We start from the raw sequence: 20,739 nt of genomic DNA, 5'->3' as shown, positions 1-20,739 counted from the left end.
TCTTCAAGGACTGTTCTGTAGCTCTTGAGTTAAATCCCTAAGAGAGGCAGCTGTGCAACTTGGCTTTCTCTGTACATGAAGAAACCAGAAACATGCTTGATAGGTGGTAGGAACAGGATGCTCCTCTGTTAACTTCAAAACTCTCTGCTGTCCTATTTTCTGCCACCCCTTAGTGCTACTGCTCTCGATTTGGCACAGCTTTAACTTTGAGGTAAAGGACAGTTGCAGAAATGCATGTGAGGAACTGGGGGAGGGGAAGGAGAGAAGGAGTTCATGTATGTCAGGTACAGAAGAAAAGATGCAGCTGAGAGATCTGTGTCTGGAGGAGCTCTCCTGGCCTGCTGCTGGTGCATAAGCTGCTAACTTTTATGGAGTACAAAAAGCAATTAGCTGAATGGTTTTTACCTTTTTATGGATAAGACTATGTTGTTCTCTGCAGAAATAATGCTTCAGTACGCTGCCATGCAGCAAGGGGATTGCTGGGAAAAAGTCACTTGGAATGACTGAAAAACGTGTATTTGGGATTGCAATTGATACAGTCTGCACTAGGATCGCCTAAAATGTTTGGGTTTTTTTCTGGTTGTGTTCTTCTGTCAGCAAGATTCCAAGCTAGTCACTGTGCCATCACTAGAGAAAAGTATCATCCCTGCTCTGGGAGGGGAAACAGATGTGTATGTGTAGTTGTAAATAGATATATATTTATAATCTCTAAATTAAAGATTTATATAGTGGCTCTTTAAAAATCCATATAAAACACAAATACAGAATCAAAACTATAGTAGTGAGGAACATATTTTCCATCTCATGCTGTGGGGCATAAGCTAATATGCTGCTGAGATCAGGCAGGAGCCCCCCTTCAACCCTGTATTGTTTTTCATTATGCAACTGGCTGTATGCATTATGGTTTTTATTAGAACTTGATTGTTTAATGACAAAAATACAGAGTTATGTTAAAATAAGTAAAAAGCTGTGTAGTGGAAAAGCAGAAAATAGATTATATGAGAAATAAAGTGAAAGTCAAACACTGGTAAATTCCAATGCACTCACCCCAGTCCTTCCAAAGCTAAGAAATGTTTTCCTCACTTGCACATGCATTTTATTTCCTAAACCTCTGCACCCCCAGGCACACTCACAACTGTATTTTATAAGACATAATGTTCTTCATTTTTCTTCTTTCCGTAACCCATTCAGATCAGGGAAGCTGTGTACTAGACTGCTCTACCTTTAGACAAGGACCTACCATGTGAGTCGGTGTTTAAGCCCATTAAGTGTGAGGAATAATTCCTGCCATAATAGAAAGGATTCTGGATATGCTGAACAAATGTTCTCATCTACTGAAACTCATCTATTGTGTTGCTTTGCAAATGTGCCACAATAGCACATAACCTCATCGGTCTGCGGAGGCAGTTTGTGTGGAAGAGTTGGATAAGTGCTTGCTTCTCTTTTGAACAATTAATGTGGATTTTTATTTTTTTGAATTCCGCAATCAAATAGTGCAGAACACCCAGTGAAACAACTTTATACGCTATTCCATCCCCAAAAAAATCTAAATACTATTGCTGTGAACAAGAGAACAGAGAAATATGTGGCGTTCTATACTCAAAGGCACCCCATGGATTGTTTATGGTACCTTTTGTTGAAGGGCAGACTGTGATTGATGCTGGGTCCTGCCTGGGAGAAGTTGGGCTGTGATATTGGAATTTCACTGATGGAGAACAAAATAATGTCTCTGCTGCTGCAGACAGCACCGTGGGTTTCACGTGAGCTCCGGTTTCTGCTATTTATGCTGTGTTTTGATAAAGCTGTCCTGAGACAAGTCGCTCCAGGGCTCACCTTAGGCTTCCATGGCAGCAGACATTATGTTTGGAGCTGCTCTCTCCTGCCTGGTGTGCCTTGGTGGAGACTCCTCACTCTTTGACACCACAGAGGTGGCACTGGCACATTCTTTTGCTGTCCTTTTTTGTAGGATCCTATTGCTCCTTCTCACTGATTCACAGTGTTTGCAGGCAAGTTCTGAATACGAAGTTTAACCTGTCCTTGTAACTTCATCTGCTTCCTTTACTTTCTACAAAATTCCTATTATGAAATTTCTTACTCTAGCCTGTGCTCCTTGTTGATGTGACACGCCATTGCTTGATAGCAATGTGTATGTAGTGTAAAAGTTGGTAGGTCCCAGTTCTTCAGTGGAAAGTCCTATAAGGATCACTTAGAGGAGGCCTTGGGGATCGGGGTAAGCAGACCCACAGATTCCAGAAGGAGGATTCTCGATTTCTGTAGAAAGCCAGGTGTTGTTTGGAGTCAGCATCTTAGGTGAGCAGACTAGTGTTTTGTAGGCTTGATAAAATACTGATGAATCTGAGGCTGAAAAGTGATTTTTATTTATTTAGTTATATATTTTGTGACAGCACTGGGATGCATAAGGAATGCACTAACGGCTCCCATCCTCCTAGTTTTATGTTAGAAATTAGAAAGGATGCTAACTGCAGTTTTATAATGATGCCTCCTGCGGATGCTACATTTCTGTCAGCCTTAGTTTTTAAACTACTAAAAATATTGTAAGGTATTGAAGGACTTATTGATGAGGAATTAATGTTTCAGAGCATCCGTGCTTAGTAAAATCAACAGTACAAAATGCATATCTTGTATCTTAAAGCATCGTGTTGTTGCTCACAAATGATGGAAGTTTAATGCATTATTCAGAAGTACAAGGGGAGGTAGTCCAAAGCAGCTGTGGAGTCTGTTATTTTGTTTTCTTTTGCAGGGAACAGAGGGAAGTGTTTGACTTAAAGGTGTGAGGTTTGGAATTGTGCAGTACTACAGTAGGCAGTGGCACTAAAAATGTTGGATATGAGTACAAATTCAGTTCAGACTTAAGAAACTGGAAGATATTTTGATCTGAAAGCTACAAAACCCCATCTGGGAATGAGTTCTGGGTGTGTGTGTTTTTTTTTTCTTTTCCTTTCCTTTTTCCACTTTGTAGTGCAAAGAAGCGCATACCAAAAAATCAAATGAAACTGGCATTAATTTCGTAGTCTCAGTTCTTATAGTCCTATTGATTTAGAAAGCTGCAAACTGATACAGAGTCTTATAAGCTGCATTTAGGACTAGTGAAGTTTAGGGGCTAGGGTATATAAAAGATGTAGTAAGAGTGCTCATTCAGTAAAGAAGCTTGTTCTTAGCCTCTTATCATGGAATTCTGATAGAAAATCTCAGTTCAAGAGAATTAAGGTCTCCATCATTTTGTTCATGGTTTCATTATTGATTGCTCATCTTTATGCATTTCCTTCCAAAGTCTTGGCTGCCGACACAAAGCTCCTCTGACAGAATCTCTAGTAAGCGCAACAACATTTGCATCCCTATGTATTTCTCCTAGTGAGAGCAAAAAAAGTGGTCTTGGTCATTTCTTATTGATAACTTTAAATACTGTGTCAGGCCCAAATCAATCTAGATAGAGAACTATGGTTGTTCCTAAGGATTCACTCTGGATATTTAATTAGCTGGAGCTTATATATGCAATGTTATTTATTTATTTATTTATTGCATCTTTCAGCATTTGTTAGGTTTTAGTATTGGTATGACTGGTGCAGTGAAGTATTCATCTAGTTACATTGAACTCTCTATTGATGAAGACTTATCTCTTGCAGATGTGTGTGTTTTTTGAATAATACATTTCACAGTGGTACATGTTCAGATCTGTGGTGTTTTTTACATTATGAACTTGGGGTTTTATTGGTACTAAATACATAGTAGGAGTTAAAGGTATCTGTAATAAGTAGGAAGAGCAGCATTAGTTGTATATGCACGTGCACATAAACAAAATGTTATATGCGATATATGGTAATATATGTACCTAATTTTATTTATTTTTTTTTTTTTGAAACCAAGCAATTTGCTCTATTTTTTTTATTCTCAAGCAGGAAGGAGAACTGACAAGTGTTTTTTCAAGTGCCTCTTTTAATGGCCATTTTTGTTCATTATCATTCAACTGATGACAACAATATTTATTATTTGTATATTAATGACTGGAAATTGTTAGGTGATGGAAGAGCAGTCAAACCAAGCTGGGTGGAATTAACTTCATGCACGTCTGCTGGATGATACCTGATTTGCAGTACTGTATGCATTTCCCAAATAATCTCTCATTTACAGAGCTAAGCTAATCTAACAGTCTTTTGTGCAATTTAAAAATTTGCTCTGGAAATGTTATTGAATCCCAAGAATCTTCAAAATATATTGTCAGGAAAAAAAGAAAAAAAAAAAAAAAAAAAACAACACGATATTGCAGTAAATCTCTGATCACAGCTACCCATTTCTACAGCTTAATTATGACACTACTAAATGTGAAAATCTATTCAGCGCTAGGAACACTTTTCACATTACATTCACGCTAAAGATTGGCTGTTAAGAGCTCATTACTGGTAGTTTTCTAAAGAGTGGTTTATTAAACACTGTTACCTAATAAGCATCTTTGGTGGTGCAAATTGCTGAAAACAGTAATGAGTCTGATTAGACTTCATTTCAATTACGACAGCTTGTCTAGCAAAAAAAAAAAAAGAGAGAGAGAAAGGCAGAAAAAGAATCTTTCCTTGATGCTTTGGAATCTGGCTACAAGGCATTACATGGTTGAAAAGGAAAATGCCACCTCTGTGTTTCCTTTCCACAGTTCAGTAATGAATAGAGAACTGTCCAAGTAGCCGTCCAATTTAATGCATTGCAAAACTAGATGGGCAGCGTTGGAGGCACAATCCTGTTTGCTTAAGAATTCTACAAAGGCTTTTGAGTTAATATATCTAAATAGGGTCATATTTAGGTTTCCTCTGCTTCCCTTGTGTAAAAATATAAAGCCATAAGTAAGAGAAAAAATTAAAATGATTCACTCCTACCTGCTTTGCAGAGGTTATGCATTCCTTTGATTAGTGGAATCCACCTTTCAATTGTTATATCTGTAAATCTTTCACTTGCGATCACAAAACTCTTGCAGCTTTCACAGTACATCATAATTCAACCCATTTCTTTTTTTCTTTTTTTCTTTTTTTTTTTTTCTTTTAACAGTATAAACCAAGGGTAGTAAATTTGTGCTACCAATATCAAATGCCACAGTAAAGATTGTCTAGCTTCTGATCTTCATTTTTTGCTGTCTTGTGTGTATATCTACATTAATGTTTAGCTTTCTTTAAGTGATTGCTATATGTTATTTGCACCTTCTGGAAGAGAAACCTTAATGACAAAAAAGGGAATTTAAGCTAATAGTTGATGGATATTTACCAACATTGTAATGTTCCTGTTGATAGCATATAGCTTTTTTTAATACTAAATCAATTTGGAGGCACTTTTATAATATTGTTTGAAATAAAATTGGATGGAGAGTTTTATAACTAAAATCTTGTCATAAAATATGTCTCGAGAAATAGCAAAAGAGGGGTGCAGATAGAAGATGTGGTGCTGCTGAATGTGGTTCACTGGACTAGTGTGATAGTAACCAAAATTGATCAATTCCATTGACAGCACATTTTAGGAAGGTGCTTATTCTATAAAGTTATCTTCTTAGACATAAGAAATGAATTAGAAATTGAGCTCATGCAGCAAATACCAGAACAGTCTGTCCATATTTTACTGAAACATCACTTTGTGTATTTATATATATTTTACACAAAACCCAAATGCAAGTGCATGTTATTTGTATAATCAGCTAGTGCCTAAATTTAAAAATGTAAAGGAAAAGGTGGGGCACTTTTATCTCCTTCACAGTAAATTATCAACTTCAGTGGTTCTTCTGACTTCAAACCAGACAAGTGACAGGAGAATCAAACTCATGAATCTTGGAGTCTGGGCTTCTAATATTGACACCAAAATCCTTTTGGCTCTTTTTGTGATGTTACCTTTCTACCTTCCCTTTGAAATTCTTACAGTTAGCAGTGATATATTGTATGTTGTTTGAAAGTACTCTCATGATGTGCATCATCAAACATCAAGTAAAATAGTACTTTTTGTTTTGTTTTAAACATCATACAAACACAAGTGCCGTTATTCAGCTATACAAATGTGTGCCTGTAGTGAGCTTTGAGATGCTAATCAGCGGAGCTTGACTTCTGTACCCTGAAGGAAATTTTATAACTACTTCATCATTAGGTGACTACCTATACAATGAGAGTATGGACCAAAATTTCAGGAAAATGCTACATTCATTGTTATTTAAGCTATCGACGGGGCTTGTCTAGTTATTGATATCGTAATTGCAGGGCTTAGATTTTTGTTCTCTTGAAGGCTGTTTGCAGAGAGGGCTGAATCTGTGTGATAGCTGCAAAGGAATGTGACATTTTTATCAGCTAGGCTCTGTCATTTCTTTCTGTTTATAAAGGCAGTGCCTTATTCCCTTCTACCCCTTGAAAAGCCTGCGTACTCTGTGACGTACGGTGTGCTTCAAGACCTGGCTCAACTTTTCCTGCTGCAAGATGAACTTTTATCTTTTTCGGTCAGGAAAACCAGCAAATCACCTGAGATGGTGGTTTATTTTCCCTCCCACTCTCTTCATTAATGAGGTGGAAATATCAGCATATATAGAGTTAAATTTCTCAGTTGAGGCATTCTTTCTCATGCTTATATGTGTAAAATACCTAAATGTATACATATACACAGAGAGATTTCTGTATTTGTCTATAGAAAATTCCCTGCTCCTCCTCTTTCCCTTCCCTGGATAATTTGTCAGGTCAGTTTAACAGTCTAGAGAGTTCTTTTCAAGTGCTCAGGAAACGATGCTGCTGGTCCCAAACCAAGAGCATGGGAGAAAAAAAAAGAAAGAAAAAAAAGCTATATTCCGTTTTTCTGTAGCTAGTGCAGATACGTTTTACTGAATGAGCAATAAAGAATCTTTGGAATTTGTAGAATACAATAATTGAAAGGTTTAAGTGGGAAAAAGATTTAGCTGGGCTTAGTGTTTCCAGCATGTCAGGTCCTTGGTTATGCTCCTGCTTTTAATCTTGTTGCTGTGCGGCGGGGGAGCAGGAAGGAAGGCAGGGTCAGCTGCGCATGCCGGGCCAGGGCTCTTCCCTGGAGCGTGATGAGCTCGGTGCTGGTGGTGTGGCCAAGGTGTTCCCTGGCCTGGGGAGGAAACCGTGGCTCCCTCTGGTAACACAGCGCGTCTCACAGCATCTTGCTGAAACGTGTGCGTTGAGTTTGCTGTTGTTTTGTAATGGAAAGAAGAAAGAAGTACGTGGCTTGGTAATACAGCCCTTTCACGTGAGGTATTAGGGTATTCTGGAAAGGTTGTGCATGCCAGCACTAGCTGCCCTGTGTGCTTATATGAAATGCATGTGGCTGTGTGGGCATGGTAGGAAGCGCGGCTGGCGGCTCTCCAGAGTGTTCCGCTCTAATCCCGGGCCGAAAGCAGTTTATCTTCATGCATCGTCTTGTATATAAGAAACAATGCTAAACCCAGCAAAACTCATTTCATATGTAGCTTTTTTTTTCACAGCCTCCAGATCAAAGTTATTTTCTTCAGGCTGGACTAAATTATACGCAGGTCCCAGGAGTGAAGGACACTGAATTAATGCACTATGTCACCCAGTCCTGGCTATAGAATATTTTTATCCAAGTGTGAGACGCAACATCTCTTTACTATTTCATTAAAAATTAATGTGCAGATTGCCAAAAAGCAAAATGCATAAATAACAAACAAATTTTACACAGGCTTTGTGTGCTGTGGAGTCATCTTAAGAAGGATATATTTTTTTTTCCCCTCAAGTATCAGATTACTTCTATATATACATTTAATCAGTATTTGTTCTCATTTAGCTCATTAGCAGAGGTACTCTAATCTCAGTAAAGCATACCTTTCCTGCGCTGATGGGTCTTGGACTAAGCGCTTTAAGAGGAAAGCAGTGTTTCTGGCTACAGGCTGAGCACTGTGCTAGTGGCCCATACACGTCTGCTTTCTCACTCTTGGTGGAGAGTATTGTGTCAAACCTGACTCCAGTTAGTTGAAACTTCCTGAAACTAGTCTTTGCTTTCACATTTGTAAAAAGAATAGGGCTGATTATATAACTCCCTGGAATTAAACTTGCCTTGCTGTATATATGTATATATATATATATATATATGAAATACGTTACATACGTATATTCTTAAGTCATGGTGACTGAAAAAGAAATTGAAAGATATAACGTAGTGGAATAAATGGAGATTTATACAGAGTGCTGCTGCTGATAATGGGACAAAAATATATTTCAAATAACTCTTGTGTTTTAGAACAAGATTATTTTCTAACGTTTTGGAACACCGTGACATAAAAAAATAATTCTACATCACCTAAATCTCCGTTTATTGCACACCCACTTTGTTCAAATAAAGTATGTCCCTTTATGGCAGTTTTAACCCCATTTATCCTCGTACACAAGTGCTCACCTGTTATTTACTCACATAAGAGAAGGTCGATACCGCAGAACAAGGGGAGTGCTCTGTTGTGACATAAGCCATACATATTCATTAGCTCTGCTGTCCCTCTGGACATGTGTGGTATGTTCTGATGATCTTCATTTGGTAAAAGGAAGTGAGCGTAAGAAGGAAATTGTCTTAATGGATTTATGATACATGAAAAAAAGGGTCTTAAAATGCTTTATTTGCAGCGAGGAAGAAGATCGTAATTCTAAGTATAAATGGGAAAAAAAAAATGTTAAGGAAATTTCTGAGTTATGGCTAAGAACAGAAAAGGAAAAATGATAGATTCCAGTATTTCAAAATTACAGTTTTCAGATAATAATTGTTTTGGCCATAAGAGTTTAGTTCAGAATGTGAATGTTCCATGTTGGAAACTTGATTCCTTTTGCTTCTCACTGACTTAATAAAACAGGAGTTTGTTGTTCTGTGTTTCACCTGATGCAGCTGTTTACATGAGAAAAAAAGCAAAGCAGGGCATGCATTGTATCTGCTCTGCTTATAAAGGATTTCTGTTACTTTCTTTTGAGGCAAATGTGCCTCTGCCTCCAATTCTGGAAAGGGAACCAAGGAGAAGGCTGCTCCTACTAGTTCGTTCATTAAAAAGAGAATGTAATTTTGCTAAAAGCTTTAGCTGGTTTTACTGTAAACTTGGGATGAGCGCTTAAGTGGGAGCAGAATCATGCTTGAGGTCTAAAGTGTTATTTTCTTGTAAATGTGCTTTAGTATCTGTGCGGGATGGTCAAACTACATTCCTTTATGACTCTGACTTATAGTGTAAATATTTTAATTCTTAGGAACAGTTGTCCTGCAGTAGTTATATTGATGCACAAGTTTACATAGGCATAAATTGCAGATTATGGTGGTATATGACATCCATGCAAAATATATTGCAAGTGTGTCCTGCGTGCTGTAAAAAGGGGATGATTGGTTTTTGTTTAAGTTATCCTTACTTTTGTTTGCAGTTACTGCTCTTATGAATATTGAGTGGCTCAGAAATTATTATTGCCTTCTCTGTTTGGTGATAACAAAATATGCGGGGCTGTTTAAAAGCAGTGTAGTGTTCAGAGATACTTGAAGGAAACAGCTTAAAAATGTAAAACCTAGGAAGAAGTGTCTTACTATGTGAAAATAAAATTAATTGCAATTATTTTCTTCCTTAGTGTGTTTTCTAGTTGGTTTAGAAAAGTGTTGCCAGCAGATGAGTATGGTGAGGGCAGATTGATGTAGTAAAATATTTTAAGATATACTGAACTTTATCACAAATCAGCTGTGTGTATGGAAGGGTTCTGACACATACATGCATAAATGGCTTTATTTATGGTACATGATGGTAGTGCATCCATGTGGTTACCTTGTAGGTGTGGAGTGCACAACTGAGAATGCTTTTGTGCTGGTGGACTGCTGCCACAGAGCCACCACTGCCTCCAGTGGGCAGCATCCAGGGAAGTCCTGTGGGTGCCCTGTCCCTGCTATTGCTGCTTGTGGGGCTGACAGATCTAGCCTGCTTCTGCTAGCTAAATACGAGAGTGCCATCTCTGGACCTAGATTTCCTCTGTGTGCTTGTTCTCCTTATTTCTGTTTCGTAAGGCTTTTGAAGCTGATGAATCTGCTAAAGGATGTTCAGCCAGAAATGGCTTTGTGATTATCAAAGGCACTGCTTTATGTAAATGGCAGGGAGGGGGCTTGGAAGGAGAGAACTCGTTTGCTGCAGATGTATTGTAATTTGCTGTCCTGAGGTGCGAAAGTGTGATTTAAAAGGAATAATCATTTGACAGTATTTAAATGAGATAATTGGGATGTATTAGTTTGAGATTCCAAGTCTGGGGTTTTGTTCCTAACTGGTTCCACGCTCTCCTAAAATATCTTGTGTTTTTGTTACTGCTTTTATCTTTTAAGTGCTGTTGACATATATGTGATCCTCAATATTACTCGTGATTTAAGTGTTTTGTTTTAAAGATTGAAATGTTTTCACTGTCCCTGCTAGATGGGAATCATATTGTAAACACCCTGCCAACAGCTTGCTCCCACTCATGCGTGTGGCTTGCGTAGGCTATGTATAATAAGAGGAAGATCAGACCCCCACCAAAAAATGCTGAGAGCACTTCCCAGGTCTGTTTTCGTGGGTTTGTGGTTGCCATTTGCTGCATAAAGCTTCCAAAGCTGACTCCGTAGAGCTGGGCAGCTCAGCTGGAGGCTCATCCTCCCACCAAATCCTTTGACGTCAAAGGAGATCCTCATGGACTGGAGCAGAGGTCTTCACTGAGTAATTAGAAAATAAATGTGGGAATCATTTTCTTTCTTTCTTTTTTTTTTTTTCTCCTCTGCAAAACATAATTAGCTCAATCCACTCTTCAAAATCCCTCCTGTTTCCAATTAAGAGAGATCAGTTGCACTATCTTCAAATGGCTGAAATTATGCTTATTAATAAAAAATGGAGTGTAAAAGAAATGTTTTATCTTGAATTAATTTTTATTATTACGGGACATACGACAGTATACAGGCTTACAAAATATTATCAGATTTACTACAAACCCAGGGAGTTGTACGTCCTACATCTTGCATAGTGGCTATGGCATGACTCATTTATTCAACTATTTCCCATGCTTAAAGTGGACATTAAAATGTGGATGTAGGACCTGATCTCGAGGTAATGACACCTTCAGCCCTCTCTGAAATTTGGGAAGTCCTGGCATGCTCCCAGTGAAGCACCTCTGTGAGTCAGTGGATGTTTTTGAAGTACTGACCTCTGTACGTCCACAAGAAGCAATCTAGGCTAAAATCATCATGTTTCATAGTGTAAATACTCAGTGTCTTGAATAACTGGAGGTAGAGCTGAAAGTAGTAGTTCAGTGGACAGGAACAGCTTTGGTTAAATATGTGAGCAGTTTGAAATAACGAAGTTCCAGGTCCACTGACAAATCTAGAAGGAAGAAGCCTGGTGGCACTTGGAGCTGAGTGTGCTTGTATCAGTGGCTACTGCAGTTCTCAGAAATATCTCATTCATTTGTTCGCACTGCTTTTCCATAGAACTTTAAGCAGTTGCTTAGAGCATGTTTAACCACATCCCTGAAGTAAGGAACCTTCTTCAGCAGGCTTACTCATGAACCTGCAGATTTGTACTAGATAGGGCCTAAGACACTGCAGGGATGGACAGAGCAGATGCAGTGAGACTGAGACCATGACAGGAGAATTGCTTAGTTTTGCCTCAGTTATGTTGAAGTATACATATACATGAAGGCATGTTATTATTTTTCTTCTGTAACAGATCTAATCCTGTGAGGGTCTGAGCATTTCCACCCAATACCAAGGACAGCAGGGGTAGAGGGACCTTTGCATGCACAAAGTTGCTTTGGCTCCAGCAGGGTTGAACCCCTCTGGACATCCAGGCTGTGTAGGCTACCACTTGTTTCGTTTTGCATTCATACTTCAAAGTTGTTGTTATTTTCTTTACTTTGGCATTATTTCTTTTTGTTTTTACACATAAGTCTGAATTTGAAAGCAGTCTTCTGCCATATAGAATTATGCCTGTGAAGCTGATGAAGTATCATTTATTAGATTTTCCATTTTAAGGCTTAGCGTACAAAATTAGAAGGGGGAAAAAAAGAATAGTCAAACACAGAGTTCAGAGTAATTGAATGATGAAATTGTTGACTGTAATTACTTTAAATGTAATTCATATAGCTCCAACTACAAGAATTATCGAGGAGAAATGCGTAGCAGGGCTGTCAGGACAAGGAAAAATAGATACTGCTAAAAAAGCCTACAGTGCCTCTCCTATGTAATGTATTAAATTTATCTTAAAAGCAATTCTCTGATAAGTACGCACCTTTACTTAAAGAACAGAGTCCTTTCCTTTGCCTTTTACTGCTCATACCAGCACAGTTTACACAGCCCGATGTTGAGATCTAAGAGGATTCTTAAGTTAGCAAATAATAATAGTAATAATAATAATAATAATAATAATAATAAATTAATGTATTCAGCCTTCATTGCTTCTGGATTTTAGTGAGTTAGTAAGCAGATGTGCTATCTACAGGGCTGTGGGTTATGCCAGATTTTAAATGGTTCTATAACTAAATAAACCTCTAAGTTATTTGCTTGATATAAGGTGTTTGTATCATCACTAGAATTCTTAACAAAAGAATCGCAGGAAGGTATGTCAGCTCAAGCAACAGCAACTAATAAAATACAATTAAAAATGCACAGAGGAAGTAGATGCAAATGCTAAGCAATCTGGGGGGAAAAGAAAGCATGTTTACGTAACTAAAGGAACCTACAGCATTTTTTTTTTTCCTTTCCAAATCAGACATCTGACTCTTGTCAAACAATTATTTAGTCATTAACAAAGGGAGTTAAACCTAACAAAGTTTGCTTCTTTTTCAATTAATATCAAATTGAGGAAATGCCTCTTTGTGCTCCTGGATAAAGACCGTTCCAGTGGACAAAATGTAAATACAGATTTCTTCACTGCATACTAATGCAGAGAATATGCTTTTGGTTAACTATTAACCTATGCTTCCAAATAACACTAATGATGGCAATGTGCTGGAATAAATGCTCACGTTTCATGGGATGAGAACAATCCTGTTCTCTTAAGCTTATCTAATCAATGCTTAATCCTGCCTTTACACTCTTTGCAAAATGCATTGGTATTTAATATGCATCAATAAATAAACTTTAAATTATTGTGCAGTGAGCATATCCAAAGATAGCACGACAATGTGAATCTACTGGTCTATCTACCAATTATTCCAAATAAAGAGAGCTGATGATGTGGTTTCCTCCCGCCTTTTATAATGGTTAGTTCAAATTTTCTGACATTCTTTTGCAGCCTTATAACAAAGTAAATAAATTAATCTTATGCAAATACAATTCAAAGAATTAAATTTTTTGAACCAGCTAAACAGATGTCCCCACTAAGAGATGGAATTATTTTATTTAAAACCCATTGAAATCTATTCTAAAGGAACAGATCAATTGGTGGATTGTTAAGTATTTGTAGAAGGTATTTTGAAAAGCTTGCTAAGTGGTAGTATATGATGTATGTTGTTACGCTCTGACCTACTGTATTACCTCTTTAAATAGTCTTCCTTTTACAAGCTGTTAAGACAATGTGCCAAAAGCGTATTCATTAACTACAGTACAAGTACCAGCTCAATCAAATTGTCTGCTGCATCTGCGCTTGCTTTGCCTTCCTTTTCTAAAGTTTCACTGCTGCTTTAGTGCATTCTTTGCTAAGAGTCTTTCTCATGGTATCCATTCATTAGTATCTAGTTGAAGCACCAATCTGCTCAAGTTCTTGTGCAGGTCTGTAACAGAAGCTGGTTTCGGTAACCTTAGAAGCCTCAAATCAGAGAACGTGGATAGAGTTTTTTGGTTTGTTTGTTTGTTTGTAATAGGACTAATGCATCTGTATGTCTGTTTGGCAGTTCTGCATTGCTGGAACGTTAATATTCTTCCCATTTTAAAAGGCTTTGAAGTAAACCCTCTGACAGTAGAAGAATTTTAGATACTGATTACTTGCAATTGGCTCTTGGTGATTTGTTCTTCAGATTTCCAGCTGAATTTAACAAAGTATGATTTCTGAAAGACCTTGATGGTTTCTCATTAAAATAGCATTTTTTCCTTGTGAGCACAATTTCTTTAATTTCACCCAATTTCATGATACATTTACCCCCTTCGAAAGGCAGTGGTTGAAACATCAGAAACAATTAGCAGAAAAGATTATATTAATTCTAAATGAAAGAAATAAATCTGCCAAAAAACTCAGTCTCAAAACTGCATTTGTCAAAAACGCTTCTCTGAATTAACTGTTAGAGGGTAACTGTATAATTGTTAACAGACGTTTTTCTCAAGTTGTCAAAGTGTTTGAAAAATGAGGGAGAAAGGGAACACTCAGGAAAAAAAAATCCCCAAGTAATCAATGGCATGCGCGTGTGGACTGAGGCTCGCAGTAGTTGTACTAATAAAATGCGAGGCACAATTAGACGTACTTTGGAGTTTTGGGTCTAAATTTAACTGATCTGGCAATCTGCAAATACATGAATCCAAAAACAAAAATGAAGAATCCAAATGCAAATGAGTGCAACTGCAATAAAATGTAATTGCAAATGAATCTGTTGCTTTATTCGTTTATTGTGTAATTACTGCAATTCTTCCCACCTTGTTTTCAGTATTTCTTAATCATTAAGTTGGAAGCATGACAGCAGTGCCAGCCCTGGAATGATTCTCTTTGACTAAAACCTTGTAAATTAACACAATTAGCACAGCATCATCCTGCTAATTAACTTCCAGTGTCTGGTGCAGTGGTTTTGCAAACAAGGAAGAGGGAGTCAGAAGGGAATAAACATGCCATTCTGTTACCAAACTGTGTGCTGTGTTAGGTTTAGCTCAGCGCGGCTAAGCTGGCCATGTCAGATGCCAGAGTCAGGCAATGAAGAGCTAAAGGGACTGGGGAGAAAAATAGGAGGGGGTAGGAGCTGTCAAAAGAGACTGCAGTAATTCAGAGGGGAGCTAGTGCCACAGATGCTTCATTTCGACTAGGCCTCTTCCTTATCAGGGAATCTGTGCCAGAGGGCACAAGACTGTTTGCAAAAATCACTTTTGGTAATACGAGAGAGATTAAGGAGGTCTATTTGATACAGCTGTAGGAAAATCAGCAATGTTCCTACCATGCATAGGTAAGAGTCGGAGGGGGTTATCTTAACGCCTGTAAATTGCTCTTACTATGCTTAGTGGATTACTGGGAGAGCTAATAATGCACATCACATTATTTACAAGATTAATTGTTTTAAAATGGTAGTTGCATCCTGTAATTTATTTATTTTTTTAATATTGGTAGTGTTTTGGGTTTTGTTTTGATAGCCAGTTCTGTAAGCTGTAGAACTTTTAGGGACTTACCTTTGTTTTTTTTTTCTTCTTCTTTTTTTCTTTTTTTTTTTTAATTCAACCCTCTTTCTTTGTACCCTGGAGGCTGTGAGGGGGGGGGGGGGGGGTGGAAAAAAGAGAGAGCAAGCAAGGAGACCGATAGACAAGTCATGCTTGTTTTTTTTTCCAGAGCCTCAACAACAGAACTGAGAGGCAGAAAGGAGCCAGTTGTAATTCATACCGAGTTGTAGGCTTTGTGTGATGAAAGCGACGGAGCGCTGCCTGGGAGATTGCTTTGCTGCACTCCACGAAGCAGATTTGAAACTGTCGTGGACCACTTTAGATGAGAGTTGGATTATGGAATGACCTGCTATGTCTGTGTCATATTGTTCTGCGCAGGGTGCATTATACTGTGCTAACTAGGTGTTCAGTACCAAATAAGAGAGGTATCCTAGATGTGATCTGTCAGCTGTGTCTCGTATTTTTATATTGGTTAAAATATAAAACTGAAACAGCGACAAGAGAGGACAAAGCAGTTGGATGCTTTGTGTGTTAAAAACAAATCTGCACTCAGAGTATTTAAAATAACAAATCTTAATTTGAGAAATCTGGCATTGTGTGTGTATATATATATATATATATATATGTATGTATATATATTTAAACTAACAAATACCCCTACATAATTGACAAAAATGTGTGTGTATGTGTGCCTATTTAAAAAAAAAAAAAAAAAAGCCAACTAAACAACAACAAAAAAACAACAATAATCTGACTGTTTGTGCTGCTTCACTGGGGCACTGCGTTTTGTTTTGTAAAGGATTTGTGATGTTAAGTACAGCACTTCAGATTGCTGGAGAAGTTTACAGGCAGCACATTTAAGAACTCATTTAAAATGCTTTGGTAAAAGCCTGAGCTTGCTGCTAACTTTGTTTTCTCTTGATATCCTAGGCTTGAAGATGCAGTGGACGCCGGAGCATGCCCAGTGGCCAGAACAGCACTTTGATATCACCTCCACCACCCGGTCCCCTGCCCACAAGGTGGAAGCGTATCGGGGGCACCTGCAGCGCACCTACCAGTATGCCTGGGCAAATGATGACATCTCAGCTCTGACTGCCTCTAATCTCTTGAAAAAGTATGCAGAAAAATACTCCGGTATTTTGGAGGGCCCAGCTGAGCGGCCTATTCTCAGCAACTACACTGAAGCTCCCTCGGGGCTGGTGAACGGACGGAAGAATGAAAGTGAGCCCTGGCAGCCTTCGCTGAATTCGGAGAGCGTGTATCCCATGAATTGTGTACCAGATGTCATCACTGCCAGCAAAGCCGGCGTGAGCACGGCCCTCCCTCCCGCAGACGTGTCAGCCAGCATCGGGAGTTCACCCGGAGTGGCCAGTAACCTGGCTGAACCTAGCTACTCCAGCAGCACCTGCGGAAGTCACACTGTTCCCAGTCTTCATTCAGGGCTCCCATCTCAGGAATACGCCGCGGGATACAATGGCTCCTACTTGCATACCAGTTACAGTGGCCAACCAGCACCTGCACTTCCATCCCCTCACCCGTCCCCCCTGCATAGCTCGGGGCTTTTACAGCCCCCACCGCCACCGCCGCCACCAGCCCTGGTCCCTGGCTACAACGGGACCTCAAACCTCTCCAGTTACAGCTACCCATCTGCCACTTATCCTCCTCAAACTGCCGTTGGCCCTGGGTACAGCCCTGGGGGTGCCCCGCCACCCTCGGCCTACCTGCCATCAGGAATCCCCGCTCCAACCCCTCTACCCCCTACTACTGTCCCCAGCTACTCCTACCAGGGCCATGGTCTGACACCCATTGCGCCGTCTGCCCTCACCAACAGTTCAGCCAGCTCCCTCAAAAGGAAAGCTTTCTACATGGCAGGGCAAGGAGAAATGGACTCCAGTTATGGAAATTACAGCTATGGCCAACAGAGATCTACACAGAGTCCCATGTATCGAATGCCCGACAACAGCATTTCAAATGCAAACAGGGGGAATGGATTTGACAGAAGTGCTGAAACATCATCCTTAGCATTTAAGCCAACAAAGCAGCTAATGTCCTCTGAACAGCAAAGGAAATTCAGCAGCCAGTCCAGCAGGGCTCTCACACCCCCATCCTATAGTACTGCTAAAAACTCGCTGGGTTCAAGATCGAGTGACTCATTTGGGAAGTATACCTCCCCAGTAATGAATGAGCACGGTGATGAGCACAGGCAGCTCCTCCCTCACCCAATGCAAGGCCCGGGACTTCGTGCAGCTACCTCATCCAACCACTCTGTGGACGAGCAACTGAAGAATACTGACACACACCTCATTGACCTTGTTACCAATGAGATTATCAACCAAGGACCTCCCGTGGACTGGAATGACATCGCTGGCCTAGATCTAGTAAAGGCCGTCATTAAGGAGGAGGTTTTATGGCCAGTATTGAGGTCAGATGCATTCAATGGACTGACTGCTCTACCTCGGAGCATCCTTTTATTTGGACCTCGGGGAACGGGCAAAACATTAATGGGGAGATGTATAGCTAGTCAGCTGGGGGCCACGTTTTTCAAAATCACTGGCTCTGGCCTTGTCACAAAGTGGTTAGGTGAAGGAGAAAAGATTGTCCATGCCTCCTTCCTTGTGGCAAGGTGTCGCCAACCCTCGGTGATTTTTGTTAGTGACATTGATATGCTTCTTTCTTCGCAAGTGAGTGAAGAACACAGTCCAGTAAGTCGGATGAGAACCGAGTTCCTTATGCAGCTGGACACAGTACTGACTTCTGCTGAGGACCAAATAGTAGTAATTTGCGCCACAAGTAAACCGGAAGAAATTGATGAATCTCTTCGAAGGTACTTCATGAAACGACTTTTAATCCCACTTCCTGACAGCACAGCGAGGCACCAGATAATAGTACAACTGCTCTCACAGCACAATTACTGTCTCAATGACAAGGAGGTTGCACTGCTTGTCCAGCGCACAGAAGGCTTTTCTGGACTAGATGTGGCTCACTTGTGTCAGGAAGCAGTGGTGGGCCCACTCCATGCCATGCCAGCCACAGACCTTTCAGCCATTATGCCCAGCCAGTTGAGGCCAGTTACATATCAAGACTTTGAAAATGCTTTCTGCAAGATACAGCCTAGCATATCTCAAAAAGAGCTTGATACATATGTTGAATGGAACAAAATGTTTGGTTGCAGTCAGTGATACTACTAAAAAAAAAAAAAAAAAAAGTAATGAATGTTGGCACACACAGAACCTGCTACATAGGGTAGAGAACCCTTTTCAGTAGTGTTAAAATTGCAAAGGGTACTGGGAAGACTACAATATACCTTGCCTCTAAAGAGCCAGGGTAGACTTGAAGGAAAAGTGCATCACACAAGAGCTGCTGATCTGAAAAAGCCACACATGACAGAAAGCGCATGTTGATGCTCAGTTCTGTTCAAGCTAGACAATACTCACCAAGGAGCAAGGTGCAAGTGGGTTGATTTCAGAAGGACATGAACCCTGTGTGTTGATTCCATTCTGCTGTTCTTGAGATTTAGTTGCTGTCAAGTGCCTGAAGTGGTGCTTTATTTTTTGTTTGCCTCACAATTACATTGGTGGCATGTGCTAATATAAAGAGCTTTAACTTCAAACATTATTGGACTAAAGAGATGAACGGTTGTGTTGCGACAGAGAACCAGATTTTTGCTATTCTAAGAGCAACAGTATTCCTCAATCCTGTCTGTTCTGTGGTGTTAAACTAAGAACAGGTAAAACAGGGTAATGGTAATCTGGACCTTAATTTCTGCAGTTCATTTCTTTTAATGTTCTGTCTGCAAAAACTCAGGAAAGTGATTGTGATTTGTACAGTACCTCAAAGGAATGTGTTGAAAGCACTATGTACTGCTGAGAGTTATAGGCTAGGCTTCAATGTTACTTTATATTAAATATGTATGTTTACCTCAACAATTGGAAAATGGCAAGGAAAATTACTTTGAATGTATCCAGGAAAAAAAAACAAAAACACAAACCTAAAGTGTGATATGCCTGAAGCTTTACAGTTTTTAAGATTAGAAACAGAAGGATTTCAGTGTTAGGAAACTGTTCTTTTGCCAATTTGTCAAATCAAACCAGAGCAGAACAATTTTTTCTTGTTGGTAAACTGTAAGAGTTTTCAGCATATTGCTCCTTGATAATTATGTGATACAGTCTTTAGAAGGTGCTTAGATGAAAAAAAAAAAAAGAAAAGAAAAAAAAAAAAGCCACATAATCAGTTTATTTAACAGCTGAAACAGTCAAATATAAGATTTGGTAGGACTCCGAGAGGCAAGTTACCTTAAGCTGTGACTGCTGGCGCTTACTTTGGGGCTCTGGTCACAGTTGTAAGGTTATTTTGGTGGAGCTGTAGGGAGTGGAATCAGTGTAGGTCACTGGCAGAGCTATGGGTTGCAGAGATGGTTATAGCAACACAGAAGACTGTGACCAAATAAACAGTACAAATAACAAAACAAAACTGAACCCTCAAAGTACATTTATTTCCCTTTCCAAACTGTAAAGTTGAGTTTTTGTTATGTGCGTACGGCTCCGTTGTCCTTGATGCAATCTTCATTTAGCATCCATTAGAAATCTTCCAGGCTGGAGTGTGCCCACCATTATTTCTACCTCAGTTTTGTTACATTTCTCTTGGAAAGCAAAGTAAGAAATAGGGCAAAAACCAAAACCAACTCAGAAGTCAGATTACATTAGGAATGTGAACCTGCTAAACGAGTTTCAGAGAGCTGCTGGTTTTCCCCTCAAGTCAAGTTTTCTCCATGCTAGTGCTCTTTACCCCCCTTCTTCCTCCCCCAAATATACGTACTCTGGTGTCTTCCTTCTGGAAAGATGAGCTGGCATGTGTGACATTTTGCTCAATTCTCCCCACCCCCCATCTTTCTTTTTATCCTTTAATGCTTTCTGTGCAACTCTTTTCATGACAGCTGACTGATGTTGGGTAATGTCTCTGAGCAGGAATAGTGTATGTTGCAGCTGCCCAAAGCCTCTGCCATCACGTGAGCAAAACAGCCTTGCTTTTTGAATGTATTTTTTTTGTTTGTTTACTTTAAAGAGACAGTAACAAAACTGTTGCAAAGCACTGGCATTTAACGTTTCTGTTAAGTAATGTTCATTCAAAACCATTGAATAAATGCACTGAAAAGCCCCAAGAAGAGAGATACCAATCTGTTACGAGATCATGCTTGTCTTCTCAAAAACTGTACAGATCTTGTCTTTTGTTAAATCAGTGGAGACATTTAGCATTCAGAAAGCTAATGAGGGATTTTGTGATATTGCTGGAAATTTATGGCTATCGATTACTACTTTCCTTTATCTTTCTTTTAATATATATATATATATATATAGATAGAACATGCTAAAAACTGAGCAAATAAACCAAAATCTAATATAAGATGGATTCCTGGCAAAC

General features: G+C 39.3%; 1 protein-coding gene across 7 annotated transcripts in view; it reads left to right on the top strand.

The window, feature by feature from the left end:
• FIGN (fidgetin, microtubule severing factor) overlaps positions 1-19,521 on the top strand; it is a 92,590-nt gene extending 73,069 nt beyond the window's left edge. For 6 of the 7 annotated variants that reach the window (XM_015869168.2, XM_015869164.2, XM_015869167.2 and 3 more), the window contains one exon: positions 16,252-19,521. In XM_015869168.2, the coding sequence (XP_015724654.1) occupies positions 16,260-18,500 (2,241 nt within the window). In that variant the 5' untranslated portion in view covers positions 16,252-16,259 and the 3' untranslated portion in view covers positions 18,501-19,521. Of the gene's footprint in view, positions 1-15,435; positions 15,747-16,251 lie in introns of those variants that run through there. The other variant, XM_032445860.1, reaches the window with a different exon arrangement.
• Positions 19,522-20,739: the final 1,218 nt, after the last annotated feature.

Source organism: Coturnix japonica, chromosome 7 (assembly GCF_001577835.2).
Source record: "Coturnix japonica isolate 7356 chromosome 7, Coturnix japonica 2.1, whole genome shotgun sequence".
NCBI lineage: Eukaryota > Metazoa > Chordata > Aves > Galliformes > Phasianidae > Coturnix > Coturnix japonica.
This window is presented reverse-complemented; position numbering and strand designations above follow the sequence as displayed.